Source organism: Eubalaena glacialis, chromosome 7 (genome assembly GCF_028564815.1).
Source record: "Eubalaena glacialis isolate mEubGla1 chromosome 7, mEubGla1.1.hap2.+ XY, whole genome shotgun sequence".
Classification (NCBI taxonomy): Eukaryota; Metazoa; Chordata; class Mammalia; order Artiodactyla; family Balaenidae; genus Eubalaena; species Eubalaena glacialis.
In genome coordinates, this window is record NC_083722.1 from 108,989,187 (window position 1) to 109,009,550 (window position 20,364).

General features: G+C 43.1%; 1 protein-coding gene across 3 annotated transcripts in view; it reads right to left on the reverse strand.

The window, feature by feature from the left end:
- The window catches only part of NR2C2 (nuclear receptor subfamily 2 group C member 2), an 82,154-nt gene extending 66,937 nt beyond the window's left edge, over positions 1–15,217 (reverse strand). Inside the window, exons 1-2 of one of the 3 annotated variants that reach the window (XM_061197314.1) lie at positions 14,878–15,217; positions 1,650–1,733 (exon numbers count right to left, since the gene is read on the reverse strand). In XM_061197314.1, the coding sequence (XP_061053297.1) occupies positions 1,650–1,709 (60 nt within the window). In that variant the 5' untranslated portion in view covers positions 1,710–1,733; positions 14,878–15,217. Of the gene's footprint in view, positions 1–231; positions 300–1,649; positions 1,734–14,877 lie in introns of those variants that run through there. The other 2 variants (XM_061197316.1, XM_061197315.1) reach the window with 2 other exon arrangements.
- Positions 15,218–20,364: the final 5,147 nt, after the last annotated feature.

Genomic DNA, 20,364 nt, shown 5'->3' on the forward strand with positions numbered 1-20,364 from the left:
TTTTGTTCTCCAAATTAATAATGCCTCCTACTATTTTGGATGTCTCCTCAAAATGTGCTTTTTGCCATGGGAAACAATAGTTGCACTAAATTAATACATGAAATTCCATTTCTTGATGGAAATAAGGCATCTGACAGAAAATTTTACCTAGCAAATTTTCTGAATACATACACGAAACTTGTATTATCCTATAAATTACTATAGGTCAGTACTATAGGTTACTATACTAACCTCTTCTCCAAAAGAATTAGTGATGACTTCTTAAGGCAGTGATCCACATACTAGTCTCCAAGTCAGCCTCAACTGGAAACTGTATTAAATGCAAAATAACCCTAAATATTTGAAAAGCCAACAATGATTTTCAAGGTAATTGTTCCTAAGACAAACTAAAGTAACGTATAAACACAAGCATTTTAACCCCAATACTTTCACAGCTCTTTAGCTCTTCCAAAAATATAATATTTAAAAATTTGTAAAATCTGCTTTCAACTTCAGTTAACACTAACCCTTATTTGCTGGGTGAAAGGGATGATTATACTGTTGCCTTAAAGTCAATGGTTGATCTAAAATCTGAAAAGTCTGCTCACCAATTTTACTGGTATAAACTGGCATTCGTGTACTTATTTTTATTTAAAAAAATCCTTCCTTTAAATGTCCATCCTTTGATAAATCTATGTCTTCACCTTAGAAATACGATTATTGGTTCAAAGACACAAATCTGAATCCTTCTAATGGCTCCTGTTTGCAGCACGATGCATGGTTTATTGGAGGAGCTTTGGAAGAAGTGAAACAGAACTGGGTCAGTGTGCCCTTGGCCAGTTACTTGTCCTTGAGCCTTGGTTTCCTCACCTATTAAATGGGAATAGCAATCACACCAAACTTCAAAAGGTTGTTGAGGACTGAAGCCCTTGCAGAGGGCCTGGTACAGACTGAAAAGATCTGGCCCTACTTCCCTCCTTTACACCTCGAGTTGCCTGAGCATTCCAAGCTACTTCATGCCTCTGTCCTGTCTTTGCATAGGTTTCTGACTTAGGATACCCTCCTCAGCATCTGCCAGTTTCCCACCCTGCTTCCTTAGGTCTAACAAATGATTACTTGCGATGCAAGACCCACCTGCAGGATTACCTTCCTCACATGGAGTTTCACGTCTCACCATTTTATAATTACTCCTTAACCAGGCCCAGAGAACACTAAAGGAAGGACCAATGGCTCATTCACCTCCATATTTCTTAGCACTTAGCAAAATCCCCAGTACACGGAAGAAGGTCAAGAATGACTGTAGAATGCACAGAATCCGCTTTCCACCATACACAGTATTAACAGAGTATCAAATGTGCAAGAAACTAAGAGCCTTTGACTAAAAACTATACTCACAAGTTTGACAAGCATCATTAGACTCTTAGTTTTTGTTCAAAGTAAAATTTTTAAAGTCACCTCATCGTATGCAGCCAGGTCACCCTATTCATGCAAAGAAACTTTAGGAGCAAATGCTCTTGTCATTTTCATTTTTCTTCAATGGCAGCATCCTGCTTTGGATTTGGCTCACATGCTGACTTCATTGGGACTGTTTTGAAAGAACAGCGCACACTGATGTACTTTTCCTTTTAAAATCAAGGGTGCCAGCTATTTTGCTAGCCCCTGTCACTCACCTCAGCCACCTGCTGGGTCCCCACTCTGTGCTGAACCAGCCCCTCCATATTTGTAGCCATGGTGAAGCAAGATCATTAGAGAACCTGTTTGGAAAGATGTAGCAACTTCTATCAGGTGGAGAGAAACCAGCCTACTTGAAAAACATCAGTAATCAAAATTCTTCTTTGGTACCATCTGGTGCAGATTTTGCCCTCCACAGACAACGAGCTAGCAGACTAAGCATATCTGGATAGGCTGCACCAGCTTCTTCGATTACAGGTACTAATATTAATCAGTAGTAACATTTCAATTTGGAAACAAGACTTGCCCTGGTAAATACAGACAAGGTGAATTTGGAACTTTATCAGTTCTCTTGGGTTGTAACAGCTCGGTTCACCTCTCAGGCAGGTGGGAATCGCACCTTTTTGGATAGCTCCTTGTCACAGTGTGCTGAATAAGAAGGTGGCTATCTGAGAAAGGTGGAAGATCAACTCCAATACAGAGCATTAGATTGCTATCAGCAACTGTACTTCTGTTACTAGTGACCAAGCAAGGAGCAAAACCCTGCCCAGGTGCTAACACACCTCACTCACGGGTTTAAAGACAAACACTATCACTAACAAAGTAAGAAAAGAAGTAAGGAGACTGCATTACTAAAGTGGGCTAAGAACACGGTGCTCATAAATTTATCAATTTATATTTTTAAGTCCTCATTAAATTAGAAACCCAGATAATTCAGCTTTATATTATTAGAAAAATTATGCCATCATTTGCCTTAAATTGAGGAAGATCATCTAAAGTCCAAAAAGCATGCTAGTCTCCTGGGTCAGGATCACTTGAGTGCAAGCAGTGTTGATGAACAGACTCCCTGGTCTCTTCAGGTCGTGACATAAAGATCCCCTGAAGAGCCCCTAAACCCTTTCCAATTAACTCTGCCACAAAAAATTCAGGATAAAGGGATTCCACTTTGGACCTAATTCCTGGACAAAGCAAAGACTTCATTATTGACTGCACAAATCCTATGGTTAATAGGAGTTTAAAGCTCTTGTACAATTTATTTTCAGCATTTATACATAAAATCTATATAGTCTTACCAAGTGTGTAACACATAAAATGCACACACAGTTCATTTGCTTGGCCCCTCCTCAATCACAAACTGGACTATTCTGCAATGCAACTTTACAAAACACTTTCCTATAGTTCTCAGCTAAAGTATTATATTTGTAAGCACTGATGTCTATAAACTTTTTCACTCTCTGGTAACTTTCTACATTATTCTATCCACTATTAGACAGCCACTTCTATTATCATAATTCCCCTTCAGATTATTTTATTGGCAAAATGGTAATGAGAGAGAAATGGGAGCATGAAACCATGAGGGACAAACATAAAAGAAATCGGCCCTGCCTTCAAGGATCAATATCCTCTAAGAGTACATACTGCATCAACTGCTATAACGATACCAGGTCACCAGTGTCAGTGAATCATCTTCACAGAACAGGGTTAGGTCCAAGATTGGGGAGGCAGTGTTTCTGGTTATTTATTCTTTTAATAAGTATTCAAGACTTTTAACTTTTGCTTACTTTTCTTTGTTTCTAGAAGAAAAAGCACAGAGAAACACTGACTGGTCTTTTCCTCTACTCACAGTTTGATTCCAACTAATAAGGCATAGAGGAAGAAAGCATCACTTCACATGTACCAGAAAAGTCAATCAACTGTTGTTAAAAACACAACTATTGCATGTGAAAAGTCTAGAGTTCTAATCTTTTTTTTCTCAAAACAGTAAATAAGAGCTCTCTAAAGAATCAAATGGATAAAGATAGCAAATAGATTATATTAAGAAATAAAACCCAAATATGCAGCTGTGACTATTAATTTTATCACTTTTAGGTGTTATTAGCATTTCTATTGCTGTTAACTGCAGTTTTATGCAAGAAATACATGAACTTGAGTATTACAAAAATATTGTTAGGGAAATATTACTGAGGATTAGAGTACAGAAATAACAAAGTATTAGAAAGGCATATCTTTCTATTGGGTTTCCCTAAAAGAGGTGCTTGATCCTCCAAGTTTTAAGGTATCACAATGTAAGAAGTAAGTAAAACAACATCCTCTGGTGATGTTAAGAAGTGAGGGAAAACATTTAACAAAGACTATGGATGTCAGGATGTCAGGGAGTAAGACTCACCTGAGAGCTTGTTTTACTGGCTACCGCAGCCATAGGCTGAGACACATAGTGAGAAGGAAGGGTAAAGCTTTGGAAAGGGTACTGGGAAGTGGTTATCAATGAGGGGGTGTCCTTCAAGAATGAAAAGCTCCAGGGAACAGTGGGTCGTGTCTACATATTCACTAGCACAATATAATTTTGCATTTGAAATTTGAAAAACAAAAAAACCCTATTGTTTTGCCAGTACAAACTAGACAAAGCACTTCAAAACAGCCTTGCTGGTAGAGCTAAGCAGGCTAATGTAAATAGTAACTAACACTTACTGAGTGGTTACTATACCCCAAGCACTGTATTCATAAGTACTCTGGACTGAACACTAAAGTAGCTCTTGGAACAGAAACATGAGTCTTCAAAGGCTGGCGCTTGACCCACTCAGCTCCTAACCCTGAAGGACTGCCCCCAACCACCACAATGTTTCCCAATTAATTAACCAAAGAGCTATAAAACCTAGTACCTTAAGTTAAAACAAAAACAAAACAACAACAACAACAAACACTACAGAATATTTTCCTATGGTGGTTTTAAACTAATCAAGTTCAACCACCATCAACCCTTGAAAAATAACTAGGTAATAAGTTGACCGCTGAGAATTAGTAACAACAATAAGAAGGAAAAGAGGAGGAAGAGGAGGAGAAAGTCCTTGTCCTTGAAGAACTTAAGAAGGAAACTGCTAAGAGCTGTGCAACGTAGATGCTACAGAGTGTCCAAAGGAAGAAGCACCTCTGAGAGCAATGACAGTTTCACAGGAGAGGAGCCATTTAGACTAGTCTTGAAGGAAAGTGGGAATTTAGCAAGCAAACAGAGGGCGGATGGGAGAGAATTCTAAGCAGAGCTCAAACTGCAGGTTATGAGGAGAATGGCACAGTTGAGGAACAGCAGGCAATCTGGAGGGGATTGTTGGAGAGGTCAGGGGAGGAGAGAGGCTGACACTGTAGACAATGAGAACTATCAGAAGTTTGGTAGAGAAATGTAGTGATCACATCTGGATCTTCAAAAAAAAAAAATCCTTTGGGGGACAGTGTGGAGATGATAGAAAAGGACAGTCTATGGGAGGCCAGTTAGAAAGTGGTGGCAACAAACACTATGGATGCAGGCAGACTCTTAAACTTAACCTGAACTAGTGAGTCTTTCCTGTATAGCGCAGAAATGACAACAGGGCACAGTATATAAAAACTGTCATACAGACCACAGAATGGCGGAAGTGAAACTATTATTGCTTGGCCTCATGTGGCAGTAGGTTTTATAACATAAATTCTTTCAAATACAAGTAGATCAATATCACTCTTAACAGCAAAGATACAGAGAACACAATGGTGACTTTAATCAACTCTTCCAGACTTACGAAAAGTGTACAGCTGACCAAACTTTGCAACCAGAGTGTCTTTGGTTTCAGTGGAGGGCTACAAACCCCACTGCAGTGAAAGCTGGGCTCGGACCGGGAGCACCTGAATACCAGTGAGTTAGAGAACAGCCCAGCTATGCTCTCCACAGGGGCAGGCTGAGAGGCCAATGTCTCAAATAACAATAAACAAATCCTGGGACAAGGAAACTCTGTCTTCACTGACAGGAATGGGTGAGCCTACCTTTCCCTTCACAATTAACTGATTCACATCATCCTTATTTATGTATTACGTGGCCCATAATCATATAACATTCAAAATATTTACTGCCTTGGTACTTTGTCTTCTGAACAAATATACTGGGTTTAGAGGCTCTGGCAGGCACTAAGCTAATTTCTCTGATACTGAACTGCATGAGGTTATCATTAAGAATAGATCTTAATACATGGGGCTTCCCTGGTGGTGCAGTGGTTAAGAATCCCCCTGCCAATGCAGGGGACATGGGTTCGAGCCCTGGTCTGGGAAGATCCCACATGCCGCGGAGCAACTAAGCCCGTGCGCCACAACTACTGAGTCTGCGCTCTAGAGTCCACACGCCACAACTACTGAAGCCCGAGCGCCTGGAGCCCGTGCTCCGCATCAAGAGAAGCCACCGCAATGAGAAGTCCACGCACCTCAATGAAGAGTAGCCCCCGTTCGCCGCAACTAGAGAAAGCCTGTGCGCAGCAACAAAGACCCAATGCAGCCAAAAATAGATAAATAAAATAAATAAATTAATAAGAAAAAAAAAAGAATAGATCTTAATACAATGTAAAGGGCCTAACACTGTGCCTGGCACACAGCAGGCATGCAATGCATGGGAGCTACCACTAGCACAAATTTCAAAGAAATTTGAAAGCAACAACAAACTGTAAAATGCATATTATAATTAGGAATATGTCTCTCATTTTGACATAAGATCCACATGAAATTTAACTACATATGTATATGCATTATATGCTCATACAGCATTTATAACTGATTCTATTAAACTGCACAACTGAGTGAAATGAGATGGCTAAATTAGGATAAATCTCATAAATATTTAAAAATAAACCAATACCGAATAACTATTTGCAAAATAATACTGGGTTCAGAACTTCTTGATAGGCACAAGGTATTCAGTGTAAGTTTTACTATGCTAAGATTGTCAGAAGTCTCTTTATACTCATGGGAAAATAAAAACAAAAATATAAATAGCCTGGGAATTAAAAAATGAGAAATACATAGTTCAAGACTTGAAATCATAGATCAAGACTTGAAAACAGGAAATGGAAATCAAGTGACAGATTTAGTATAATTTAGTAGATGTTCATCAACATAAAAGATGCTTACGGGGATGCCTCTAAGGTCAAGTTGAGATATACATCCTGTCTGTCAGAAACCCTGACACTAGTTAGACTCAAAGATTACTTACCTTTTGGGTAAGGTGATTTCCTGTCCCCACAGGAAACTTGTTTCTTCCATATTACAAGTCTGGGCTACGAGAAAGGGGCAGCGATGGTATGTGTGTGCTGGGGCTGGGGAGATGGGTGAGCAGTGACTTGCAGGGAAGAGAAGTGGCTCTCATCTACATGGAGTTCCTAGCTACCAGAGCAGTGCAACAGGTCTCTGTGTGGAGACCTTTCCTAAAATATCATTGTACAGTGTGGGTGGCTTTCCTCGTTTTACCAAGGGCCCAAGTGTAAGGGTGAAACGCACCTTCTTTGTTTCTATTAGTGTGACCCAGGGGTAGACGGATGGAAGGAAAGCAGGACAGATTTTCTGAGAACCTACAACGTGCCTTGTATCAAACTAGGCATCGTTTAATCCTTAACATACCTTCTGAGTAGGTATTATTAACTGCACCAATGCAGACAGAAAAAAACAGAGACTCAGAAGTTTAATCAACTTGTTGCAAGTCATCCAGCTGGAAAGAGGTAAACCTGGGATTCTAACTCAGGTCTCTTTGCCTCTAAAACCTCTGCACCAGGGACTTCCCTGGTGGGCCAGTGGTTAAGACTCTGTGCTCCCAATGCAGGGGACCCAGGTTCGATCCCTGGTCAGGGAACTAGATCCTGCATGCCGCAACTAAAGATCCCGCATGTTGCAATGAAGAACCCCCGTGCCGCAAATAAGACCCGGCGCAGTCAAATGAATGAATGAATGAATGAGTGAATATTTTAAAAAATAAAATAAAAAATAAAACCTCTGCACCACAGCGCCCTTCAAAATAGTTTCCCAGAAGAGGAAGTCAAGAGAAGAGAATTTTAAAGAGTGACAGGAGACCAATTAATTATCCAAAGGAACAAACTGCTTACATCAATAAGCTTGATCATTTAATAACTCATTTATATAACCACTAATTCCTAAATATGTGATTGATGTTTCAGTATTACTCACAGAAATTTCTGACCTAGCTCCATTGGGACAGTAACATGACAGTTCCTTCAGAACTTGAACACACCTTTCCCTTAAAATTTTACCTACATAATAATCATATTGATTCAAACAGTGAGGGTAATTTTACCATCATTTTTAAAGTAAAATTTTTTACTGAAGTATAACATGCAAATACAAAAGTGCACAAATCATAAATGAAACAGCTCAATGAATTTTCATTCAGAGAACAGAAACATGCGAACACCGCTCACATCAGAAAATAGAACATTACTAGCACCTTAAAAGGCTCCCTTGTACCCCCTCAGAGTCCCTTACTTCCCTTCTCTCCTGACTTTCACTATCATGGATTGGTTTTGCTTGTTTTTGAGCTATATGTTAATATATTTTTTGTGTGTCTGGCTTCTTTTCCTCATTGTTGTGATAACCACGAGTAGTTAGTGCATTTTCATCCCTGTATAGTATTCCAACATATGACTATGCCACAATTTACTTATCCATTCTATAGCTGATGAACATTTAGATTGTTTCTAGTCTGGAGCTCTTATGACTGGTGTTCCTATGAACACTCCTGTACCGATGGTCCCTGACTTAGGGTGGCTTGACTTAACGATTTTTCAACTTTATCATGGTGTGAAAGTGATATGCATTCAGTAGAAATTGTACTTTGATTTTTGAATTTTGATATCTTCCCGGGCTAGCAGTATAAAGTTACGATCCTCTCTCATGATGCTGGACAGTGCCAGCTACAGTTCTCAGTCAGCCACGTGATCAAACAACTGCTACACTTACAACTGTTCTGTTTTTCACTTTCAATATAAATTACTGGAGATATTCAATACTTAATTATAAGATAGACTTTCTGTTAGATGATTTTGCCCAACTGCAGGCTAATATAAGTGTTCTGAGCATGTTTAAGGTAGACAAGGCTAAGTTACGATGCTTGGTAGGTTAGGTGTATCAAATGCATTTTCGAATATATTTTCTTTTAAATTAATTAATTAATTAATTAATTAATGGCTGCGTTGGGTCTTGTTGCTGCACGTGGGCTTTCTCTAGTTGCGGCGAGTGGGGGCTACTCTTCGTTGCGGTACGTAGGCTTGTCATTGCAGTGGCTTCTCTTGTTGCGGAGCACAGGCTCTAGGCGCACGAGCTTCAGTAGCTATGGCACGCGGGCTTCAGCAGTTGTGGCTTGTGGGCTCCAGAGAGCAGGCTCAGTAGTTGTGGCGCACGGGCCCAGCTGCTCCACGGCATGTGGGATCCTCCCGGACCAGGGCTCAAACCCATATCCCCTGCATTGGCAGTTGGACTCCTAACCACTGCGCCACCAGGGAAGTCCCCTCGACATGTATTTTCAACTTACAAATAACCCCATCATAAGTCAAGGAAGATTTGTACATGCCTTTTGATGTAATGCTACCTTTTCTTCACTTGAAAATTTTCCTACTTTAAAAAATTGACTGTCTTTTACCACTTCAGAAAAGAGACGTATGTTATAAATTTAAAATTTCTTTAAAAAAATCTGTATTGTATTAATTATGTCATCAAACATATTCTAATTACGTCTTTTCAGCCAAAGGCTGACATGCACTTTGAGATATGTGCTTTTAATCTTGGTAAAAGGTGATTTTTCAGTAATTCCAGGTTTATTCACCTAATCAACCTAGTAGAAGGAAGCATTATTGCAGAAGCAATGGAGAAGTGGAGAGAAAGAGAATGAGGGCAGTACAAATAATACATAATCAGATTCACTGTACAGTAAATACCACCAGGGGAAATGCAACCTGAAGCCTGCTGGCATTGTTTAACTTAAGAGCCATCCAATCTCAGCTGTCTATCTTTCTCAGTGGAGACCTGCCTGCCACACAGAGGTAGGCAGTTACTGGAGTTTTTATTGGAGGTGCATGTGTGGGCAGCCAGGTAAGAAACTTTTCTTTTTTTTTGGCATAGCTTCTATTCAAACATGAACAATAAAGGTAAGTAAGGTGGCTCCCAGTAAAACCATAAAGCCTTCAAGTTTGTGTCTGGCCCTGCCACCCTCTCATTTCTCTCCCCACTCTTTGAATAGCATTCACTTCATTTTCCAGGCCCCAACACCTTCTCTCATACCTTCCACTAATCCAAAGAGAGAATGATATGCTCTTCTATTGTTGGCAGAAATTCCCCCCTATCAACATGTTAACACTTCCAGGGATTAGAATCATCAGGGTTACTGTTGATAATTTTGGAATGAAAGGTTTCACCTCCTATTATGGACTTCAGGCCTCTTATTAGAGTGGAAGAGGTATCACACTCTGTCCCTGAGGCTGGCTTTCATGATTATAGGCTACCTGGAGTCCAGGGGTAATCAGAAAGATAGTTGAGCATCTGAGCTAGCCTATTCCTTTCCCATCCTTAACAATTCCCTTCCCATCCCTCTGCTCCAAGACTCCCAGATGCTGGGGTATGAATCTGCTCTTTCTGTCCCCCTAACAGTGCCCAATGCCAATGCCCTGATCTGGACTTTAATGTCTTCTATCCACTCCCCCTACCATCACTGTGAGCTATGCTAGTTGACTGTTCCCAGAGAGTCTTGCCTTTTTGTACAGAGCCCCTGCTGCTTAAAGCTCTAGCATTCAGGGCACCTGAAGAAAGGATGGAAGTAGCAGCAGTGCGTGACAAGGGATATGGGGAAGGAATGGCAGGATGGGACAGAGTCACAAAGAGAATCTCAGCCCCCAGGCCTATTAGGTTGAGGCAAGTGAAACTCCAACAGGTAAGAGCGTATCTTTTACAACGTGTGACAGATTAGGTTAAAGATGATAATCATACATGGAGGGAAAAAGTCTACATCTAAGCTCCTCATAACCAGCAATAAAGTGAAAAGAGATAAACTAACCTCTGACAGGTGAGTTTTGCAACAGGTGTGAGGCTAGACTTGATGAGCCTTAAGACGGATTCCTTCCCAAATTCCCCCCATGCAGTATTGATTAAGGGGGACTAGTATCTGCTCTAGGAGATGCTTTGGGACTAAAGGAGCATATGGCACATAGGTAAGCAGACTCAAGGATAAAAATCCCAAATGAAAGCCCTTAATATGTGGAGACAGTCAGGCAGCTAGACACATGAGGCCAGTGTTCAGGGCCAACGCTGAAGGTGGGCTGATCCACACAGGCTCACCTGCATTGCTCTCTATGCCATCTGGATAACAAGTGGTCCCTGTTTCTGACCCAAATCTCAGTGTTGGCTCCCCGCCTCCCCATTTTACAATTGGGGAATGTATAAGCCTCAGAGAGGCTACCCACTCAAGGTTCCAGAGACAGGCGATGCACTGTCACTTGACTCCTTGGAGACAGATGCTAAAACTTCCCAGAAGTCCTCATGAAGTGACGTTATTACACATACGGTTTTTCTTCTTTCTGTAAAGGCGTGTTCATGAAAACAAAACTTCAAGGTCACCGTAAATTACAACTGTTGAAAGCAATAAATAAGTAATTTAATGGTATAAGATAATATACACATACATATAAATATATATATATATATATATATATACATATATATATATACACTTAGCTTTTTCATTAAACTATCAGTTCTTTGGTTACCCTGAATTAGGTAGTTCAAGGAATCAAAAGTGTTGGATTGAACAAGTGATACCAAAAAATCCTTGAACAGGATACAAAAGAAACATCCAAAAATAAATAAATAAAAAGGGTGACTGTTGTTTTAAAAATACCAGAACATTTTATTTGTAAAATCTGTATTACATAAGTCAACAAAAAATTTCTATTTACCACACTTTTAAGCAGAAGCTTGATATACACCTGGCAAGATGTGCTTTTAAACTTGGTAAGGCAATTACAAAGTGATTTTCAATAGTTCCATTGCATGAATCAATTTATCTTTGGAAAGATAACTATTTTAAATTAATGGCTACAGAGGCTGAACTCCCAATTCTCTGCAAACCCATTAAGTCTTCTTCTCTGTTCTTTGATTCCCTGTGATATAATAAGACCAGCATTTTTTATTTCAAGAAAATCACACTGGTGCTTTGATTCTTCAGTTAAAGTAAATGGCATGATTATATTTGGCTGTTTATTAATGAGCTCCATGCGAACTGATTAACTTTCATGTAATTTACCTTGTAATACAACTAATTATTAAATTATCTATTTCTTGTCTCAAAAAGACCCCCCATAAATCAACACATTAAGTGTGTAAAAAAGGATTTATCTGGGTTATCTTACCCATATTCAAGTCTGCAGGCAGTGCCACATCTGTGAGGAAACACTTCCTGAATTCATCCAAATACCATAACAGATATTTATTTTATTGCTGGCACTGCTTCTGAATTGCTAACAAGCCCACATAAAAAGGCACCATCAATGAGCAGCAACTTAGTTAGCAGTGATATCATAAATTATAAACAATTCATTCACTTAACAAGTAGTGCCAGGCACTCTGCTAAGTGCTGGAAATATAATGGTGCCCAAAATGATTCCTGCTCTCATAAGGTAAGGGGAACAGGTATCAATCAAACAATCACATTATGGAGTGTAACTATGAAATGAGACAAATGTTAAAAAGGAAAAGAACACAATGTAAAGTAAAAGAATCTGATCTAGACTGGCATTGGGCATCAGAGAGGGATTCCCTGAGGAAGTGATGCTTAAGCTAACATGTGCAGGACTAAGGTGTATGGGGGGGGGGCGGGGGGCAGGGGGCAAATGAGGATTTCAGGCTGAGGGAACATCATCTGAAAGGGCCTGGGGTACAGGTAAGCCACACTTTCAAGGAAATTGAAGGCAGGGCAGTGTGTTTCGTGCACAGGGAGCTAGGGATACAGGGATAAGAAAATGATGTAAAGTCTTAGAAAGGTTTTAAAATAGGGAGCAGGCAAAGGACCTCTACCATTATATCCTGCTAGGGCTTTAACACTATAATGCTAGGGCTTTAACACTATAATGCCTGTAAGAGAATTTTGTAAATTGTAAAGCACACCACACTTTTGTTAATAGTATTAGTTACACTACTTTGTTTTCTAAATAAACTTTTGGTCTGGATGCCAAGTGACTAGCTGAAAGCAGAAGAGCCAAAACTAGTACCCCAGTATTCCAATGCAGTGTTTTGCCCCTACACCACACTGCCTAAAAATCTCATTGTTTGCATCACTTAACCAGTCCAATGTCTTTACCAGACAGCTAGTGCTTCATGACAACAATAACTCCAATTGTGAGCATTTACTATACGTCACTTTTCTAAGCTCCTTATTTACATTAAACTCATTTAATCCTCAATTCTAGAAAGAAGGTTCTATTTACTGTCCAGATGAGGACACTGAGCCTCAAAAAAGTTAAATAACTTACTCAAAGTCACAGGGCTAGTAAATATTGGCACTGTTAACCACAACACTATTTAGCTTCTGCCTACAACATTTTGTGTGTGTATGTGTATGCAGATGTATTAAGGAAAGAGGGAGAGAACAGAACTCAGGTGTATGGAACTATATTCACATACTTGACACCCACCAATGTCTTAGTCAACTAGCGCCTGGGTAATACGGGGGCTCAGCAAATATTTGAGGAATTGAGGATGAACACAAGGGAATGACAAAGGATTTGAATCTGGAAGTAAAGTGATTTTCTGAGGTTTTCCACCAAGTCATGTATTCAACAGCTATTCATTTCATAGCTATATTTTCCTTGACTCTCTCGTTGATTATTAAATTAGAGATTTATTCTCCACTACCTTTGTCATATTTCACAGACCTCAGCCTGGAGATAGAGGAGAATAATGGACAGGACAACTAACTAGTTCTCCAGCCTCACTCACACCAAACGCCTTCCCTCCTGTGGCTTTGCACTTGCTGTTTTCTCTCTCACGCTATTCCTTCCTTGGGTTCCTCCATTCAAACATCACGTCCTCACGGAGGCCTTCCCCGACCATTCAATCGCAGTTGCGTCAGACCTTCAACACATCATCCAGTTTCACTTCACTTCCTTCACAGGATTTACCACTCTCCGAAATCACCTCTTTAATTGTCTATTCACCCTACTCCCAATTATAGGAGGGCAGGGGCCTGGTCTAGCTGGTTTTCTGGATGTATCCCCAGTGCCCCAGACTAAGCAAATACGTATGTAATCAACGAATGATAAGAGAACACTCCAGATTCCCCTCTGTTCTCTCAAGCCCTCAATACCCTTAGGCTTTCCACTCCGGGTGGCTCCACACTCCATTTTCAACAACAACACCATTTTTGCATTACTCTGAGGTTCGGAAAGTAGCCTGGACTCCATTTTCTGAGTTGAGCCCTTCAAACGATCTGAGAAGGAAGGTCCGGCCTGGCAAGAACGCCCATCCTCCCATTTCACAGTCGATGAAATTGAGCCTCAAAGGGAATATACGGGCAGGAGCCCTAAGGTGTCCAGATTCCAAAAAGCCCTTCCCACGAGCCAGCGCCCTGGGTTCAGGATGCTTCATCACCTTTATTACTATTGTTCCACAGCACTCATTCTGGACGCGTTCCACGCGGGGGACGCGCCCGGGCCCTAGCCGCGCGCCCCACGCTCACCCGGCCGCGCCCCCGCCCCGACCCCGGCGCTCCGACCCCACGTCGCGCCCCGGCTTCTCCTCCCACCCCGCCAGGGCTCCCGCGACGCGCGGGGACCGCCCCCTGCCGACAGAACCAGTCAGCAAAGCCTCGGGGGGCGGCACCCCGGGGGCCCCGGCCCTCCTATCTGGGCGCCAACTGGCCCGCCCAGCTGTCGCTCACAAGCTCGCGCCCCGCACCCGCCTTCCTCCCTTTCCTCCACCCTCCCCTTCAGGAAAAAACGGCGGTTGGGCCGCGGCGGTCGCCAACTGCGGGCGGGAAGCGGAGGGTAGAGAAACCGGGGAGCGAGGGAAGGAGGGACTGCAGGAAGGAGGAGGCGATAGAGGAGGAGGAGGGGAACCTGGCCCAGCAGGAGCCATCTCCGCCGAGAACAAAATGGCGGCGCTGGCGGAGGGCCAACTGTGAGGCGGGGCCGCGGCCGTCCCCTCCGCCCCCACCCTCGTGCCGGCCGGGCCGGTCAGGGGTAGCCCGCTCGCTTCGCCGGCCGCGGGCGGGGAGGGGAGGGGAGCGGCCCGGCCCACTATGCAAAGCGGTTGGCGCCGGCGCCGCCGCCCCGTGGCAAAGGTAAAAGGGTCGGGTTCAGCCGCCGCCGCGGCGCCTCCATGTCCGCGCGCCAGGACCGCCCCCTCCGCCGCCGGCCCGAGCCCGCCCCGGCCTTTTTTCAATTTTACCTCAGGATTTGGCGCCAAAGCGACCTCGAAGCAGGTCCCGTGTCTGCGGCGGGCGGCCCCCGGCGCGGAGGGCAGGGCGCGGGGAGGCCGGCTTCCCGGCGTCGGCGGATGGCGGGAGCCCCGGGCCGCGGGCTCGCAGGTCAGCGGGCGAGAGACGAGACGCCAACGTGGGAGCGGGGCGGCGCGGGCGGGCCCGGAGGCGCCGCCGGGGTCGCGAGGAAGGAGGGGTTTGTTATTGTTTTTGTCAGTGAAAGGTCAGAGTTCGTGACCCCGGTGCCGCCGCCGCCGCCGCCCGCGCGCTGGTAGGAGGAGGGCGAATGTTCTTCTTCCTCTTCCCAGAGCCAGCCTCGCCGCGGCCGCGGGGGGCGGGCGAGCACGCGATTGGCTGAGGCGCGCGCGCGCAACGGAACGCGGCGGTCGCGCTGCTCCGTCCGGCCCCTTGGCGGCCCGGCCCGGGCGGCGGCGGCGGCGGCAGGCGCAGGGCCCCTCGCAGTCCGCCGGGGTGTCTGCCCGGGCTGGGCCCGCGCCGCTGTAGGGCCACCGTGTAGATTAAATGCCGAGGTTGTCGGGCTAAAGGGTTGGTTGGTCGTTTTCGAAGGCCAGGAACGCCGGGCACCGTTATTCGGGGGCCCGCGAGCTCCTCGAGGCCGGGTAGGGGCTGTTCTCACTGTGACGTCCTCCACCCCGGCCCCCGCCGAGCTGAAACCTCTGTGTTGATTGAGGAAGCAATAACAGAGCGGAGAGCCTGTAGGTCGGAAGCGGGTGGTTTGTTGGGTGGGTATTGAACTGTTCGTGCCCTGCTCGGTATAGATGGTCCGAGGAGGCACCAGCTTCTGAGAGTATCCGGTCAAGTGCATAAAGAGTATCGCGATTTGAGACGAGTAAACCATGCTTAAGTGTGTATTAAAAAACTCTTTGCAGAATTGCTTAAATTATATAAGTACAATTGCTTCTCTTGAGCCTATGAATCTTGGGTTGTAGGTTTTCATTAGCTACTTCTCTCTTTTAAGTGGTTTTGACTTGCTTTGGAAAGTATGGACCACTGTTTTATCAGGGATGCCCTAAAGTGCTTAGGCCAGACTCCTTGATCACCGTGCTTTCTCTGTAGGCCGAAGATCCTCTGCTAATTGATTTTTTTCCTGCACTTTTCATCTTTATTATGAATACTGACTCCAAGGTGGATCGTTTAACCTTTTTTCTTAAACAGTGGCCATTTGGGCTTTTATCAGTGTGACCCCAAATTTGAGTATTTTGTCCATAATCTTGTAAAATTTTTGATAGGAAATGCACCCATTTTCCTTCCTTGTTTTCACCTTGCAAGGAAGTAAGTGGAGAAAAAGAGTTAAATTTATAATGTCATGGTGAACCACAGATCCTGAAGCTGGAAGGGGTCTCAGAGATGATATGGTCAAATCCTCTTCTGGCAGAAAGATTTTACAGGAGAGGCGGATGAGACCAGAGAGGTCAAATGATATGCCTAAGGGAACACAGTACTTTGATGGTAAATCCTTGTAAGCATGGACTGCTTTGTAATTGTGTACTTTTTTTCCCCCCAAAATTGTTTTTAATGTTATATAATACTTCTAGATTTAGCTTTAAAATACACACATAAATGAGTTTTAAGGGCTTTTTTGGCAAACAAATTACAATTGTACTAGATTTTGAAATGAATACTAAAATAGTTAATGTTTCTATGATGGCTTATAGTTTTCTTAATTTTCTCCATTTAATACTCAGCAATTCTGTGAACAAGGCACTGTTATTTCATTTTACTAAGGTGCAGGAACTGACACCCAGATAAGTGAAGCGACCTTCCCAGTGCTACAGGTGCAGAAAGTGAAGCCAGGGCTCTAATCTAGTCCTTTTCTCCTTGAGGTTTATGTTGTAAACCATGCTGCATCAGTTTGCTCTGTTTGTAGTAGTATTCAGTAAAATTTCCAGTTAAAACAGGGGTCCTCAACCCCTGGGCCGTGGACCAGTAGCGGTCCGTGGCCTGTTAGGAACCGGGCCGCACAGCAGGAGGTGAGCGGTGGGTGAGCAAGCGAAGCTTCATCTGCCGCTCCCCATCGCTCGCGTTACCGCCTCAACCACCCCGCACCCCTCCTTCTGTAGAACAATTGTCTTCCATGAAACCGGTCCCCGGTGCCAAAAAGGTTGGGGACCACTGAGTTAAAAGGTTAGTTGTTCAATATTAAAAGTAATAGCAAAGTTCACAATCTTGATGGGCTTGAGCACTTTTCTTCCTCTGAAGGACAGAAGCACATGTACATACACACACAGATTGCAAACAATATCAGCAGGTAAAAGCTTCTGCAAGCTGAGGGCACCACTGCCATAGTGCTATTTTTTGTTCCATTGTGGTTTTTGGTAGAAGCTTTTAGTGAGAACTCTTAAATGGCTTTGTAACACTTGATGGACTTTATAATCACAAAAATATACATGTTGTGTTATACTAGCTATACTTTCTTTTTGACTGGTAATATGATGTATCCACATTTGCATTAACAGTGCTTTTAACGTTTTATCAGCCTTTAAAATAAAGTGTTCTTAACTGTGGAGTGTACTTCAGAACTGCCAGGACCCCCGTTGGGTCTGAAACTGTAAGCTTTGGGTGGGGCCTGGCATCAGCACTTCTACTGAGCATCACAGATCATTCTGATGCACACTACAGGCCCAAATCACTGATCTAATTCCAAAAATGTGTGGCAAAAAAAAAGACAAAACTTCTTGTTTAACCTTTTAAAAGAATCTTTTTTAACTCCTTAACTATGCCTGAAGATTACTCATTGACAGGGCCACTGGCTCAGAGGGAATGATATATCCAGCAGTACCCAGCCCTTGTGTGTGCATCGCCTCAGCACCTACCCATACTGAGCCCTGCATCGAAATGTGCCTTGTCCCGCTCTATCTCAGCCCTTAACACAGTACCTAGTACAGAAGTACAGAATGGGCATGAAGTGGGCATTTCCTTTTTTTTTTTTTTTTTTTTTTCAGCCGCACTGTGCAACATGTGGGATCTTATTAGTTCCCTGACCAGGGATCGAACCTGCACCCCCTGTGTTGGAAGGTGGAGTCTTAACCACTGGACCACCAGGGAAGTCCTGCAGTGGGCATTTATTGAATGAATGCTTTTCACAGCAACAGTGTATGGTAAACAGTGTTCATATCATCATCCCATTTTTACAGATGAACTCAGTGAAAACAAGGTTTTGGTGACTTCCTGGAGCTGAGATATGAGCCTGGGGCTTCCAGCTCCCTACACGGTGCTTGTGAATGAGATCCAGGTGTTCCCACCTCTGCCCTCTGTGGTCCTCTGGGCAGGTCTTTTTTCCCACAACACTTAAGCAGTCTGTTCTGCAATCGTTAACTGAGAGCAGGAACTAGATCATGCGGTTTCATTTTGTACCTAACAGAGTAAATGTTTTTTGCCATCCAAGCTTATTTTGAATTTGCATTTAAATGATAAATGTTGAGTCAATGAAAATCAAGTTTTGACTAAACAATAGTTGTAGATGTGCTAAATTTTTAAAATTACTATTATTTAGTAGAGATTTTTTTTTTACCTATAAGGGTATGGCTTTTGTGATAGCGTAAATAATGGTTTTTTTATTTTCATAGACTAGGAAGACAATAATTACCTTCGTAAGTACTTATGTATATCTATGTCAATTTTTCTATAAAAGCTTATGCTTTATTACTATATACAGTAATCAATTTCTGAAACTTCTGTTGGTCATTTGTATAATTATGACATGTTTATAAAATAAACTTTTAAAACTCACGTAATTGTTCCTAGCCTTTTTTTCTTTTTTAAAAATCTGGTATCTGAATAGACGTAATCATTGAATATCAGATTGCACATTCCTTACACTTACACATTATCCTGTTTAATCTTCATAATAACCCTGTGAAGTAGACGGTATTATCTTTTTTTTTCTTTTTTACAACTGAAGAGGCAGAGGCCTTTAACAGAGGAAGAACAACTTCGCCAAAGTCACGTGGCTAGCAAGTGGTGGAACGTTTATTGATAGTTATCTCTGCTTATTTCTTCTCTTCTGTCCTTGAGGACTTCGAAAGGAAGAAAACCCTCTTCTACCCACCTCCGTGATTCTGTCACAGTCAAGCTCTGTCACAGTAGAAGGTTACTTGGGGAGGTCTCAACCTCTGTATCAATGGCCCTTGTTCTTCCCAGGAAGAGAAAGACCAACCCTGCAGTGGATGGATGGTTCTGGAACACAGGAACACTGTCAGAGTGAGTCCTGAGCCCCTCCAGAATGGCTTTTATTGAGAGTTATGACCATTTGGTTTCTGACCTGGGGCTTCCCATGCCTTAATAAGTTGTACTTGGCTCAAGTATCTTGGAAACATGATGGAAAATCAGATTATCTTCTCAGAAAAATGCACCTTCCCTTAGTCCCGTTTTAGAATATGCTCAGGAGGATGTCTTGTTTTTAAATGTCGTCTAATTGGGACTCTCAATCTTTAGGCCTGGAGTTCTTTACTAACCCAGCACCATCTCAAGAGCTAACCCACTTGGGACTACCAGCCTTTCACTGATGAAGTCTAAAAGTTAAATAGTAGCATTCCTTGAGGTTCTTAAAGAAATTATTTCCACCCCACAGCCTGTTCACTGCACGCCAGGGAATGCACCTCGAAGCAGAGGTTCCTTGGAAAAGCCTCTCCCTTAAGTGCTTTGCTTTGGATCCTGCCCTTTCCCTTGGGGAGAGATGGGACGCTGCCTGAGGCTTCTGGCTTTCAGGAGGCTCTGGGTACACTGTTAAGACTGAGGGTCTAAACAACAAATCCCCTTGGTTTTACCCTCAGGTTTGGCCCCTCCTCCACTGGTCCCTAGTTTAGGTCTTATCTCCATCTCGCTGCCGCTGCTGCGTAGTTTCCTAGCCTTCCTAACCAGTCTAACTAGCTGCCTTCCTCTTTCATTCATTCATCTTTCCTTGCTCCCTTTGTGCTGCTGCTGAAACAGAGCCTCTCCTAGCCCTCTTCTATCTATGAAGGTCTTTAATGGTTCTGCATTGCTGAGGGCTGAAGTAAAAACTCAAGATGCCTCAGGTGGGGCCTTGGGGGAGGGTGCAGGAGTCTGGCAGACAATCTAAGGGAGGTTAATAAACTGATACAAACACAATTAGTATGTTAAATGGTGGTAGTGACACCTGGAGAGCTCAGTGCCCACTTAAAGGGGTAGAGCCCCTCATCAGCTCCTGGAATGTGGTCCAGAGATGACGCATCTCAGATTTCTCAAGAGAAACCAGAAATCCAGATTTGTAAACGTAAAAATTTCTTAACTTTAAAATGTTGGCAATTTGCAAATGGTTTTTAAACTGTGCAGGCCAAGCAGCATCTCTTAAGCATGGTTCTGGGCCTCAGAACCAGTTTAGGACCTTGGACTAATCAGATAAAATCCAAACTCCTCAGGGCAAATGAAAGTCCTTCATAATGGGTCTTTTCAGCCACCTTCAGATTAGAGCATCA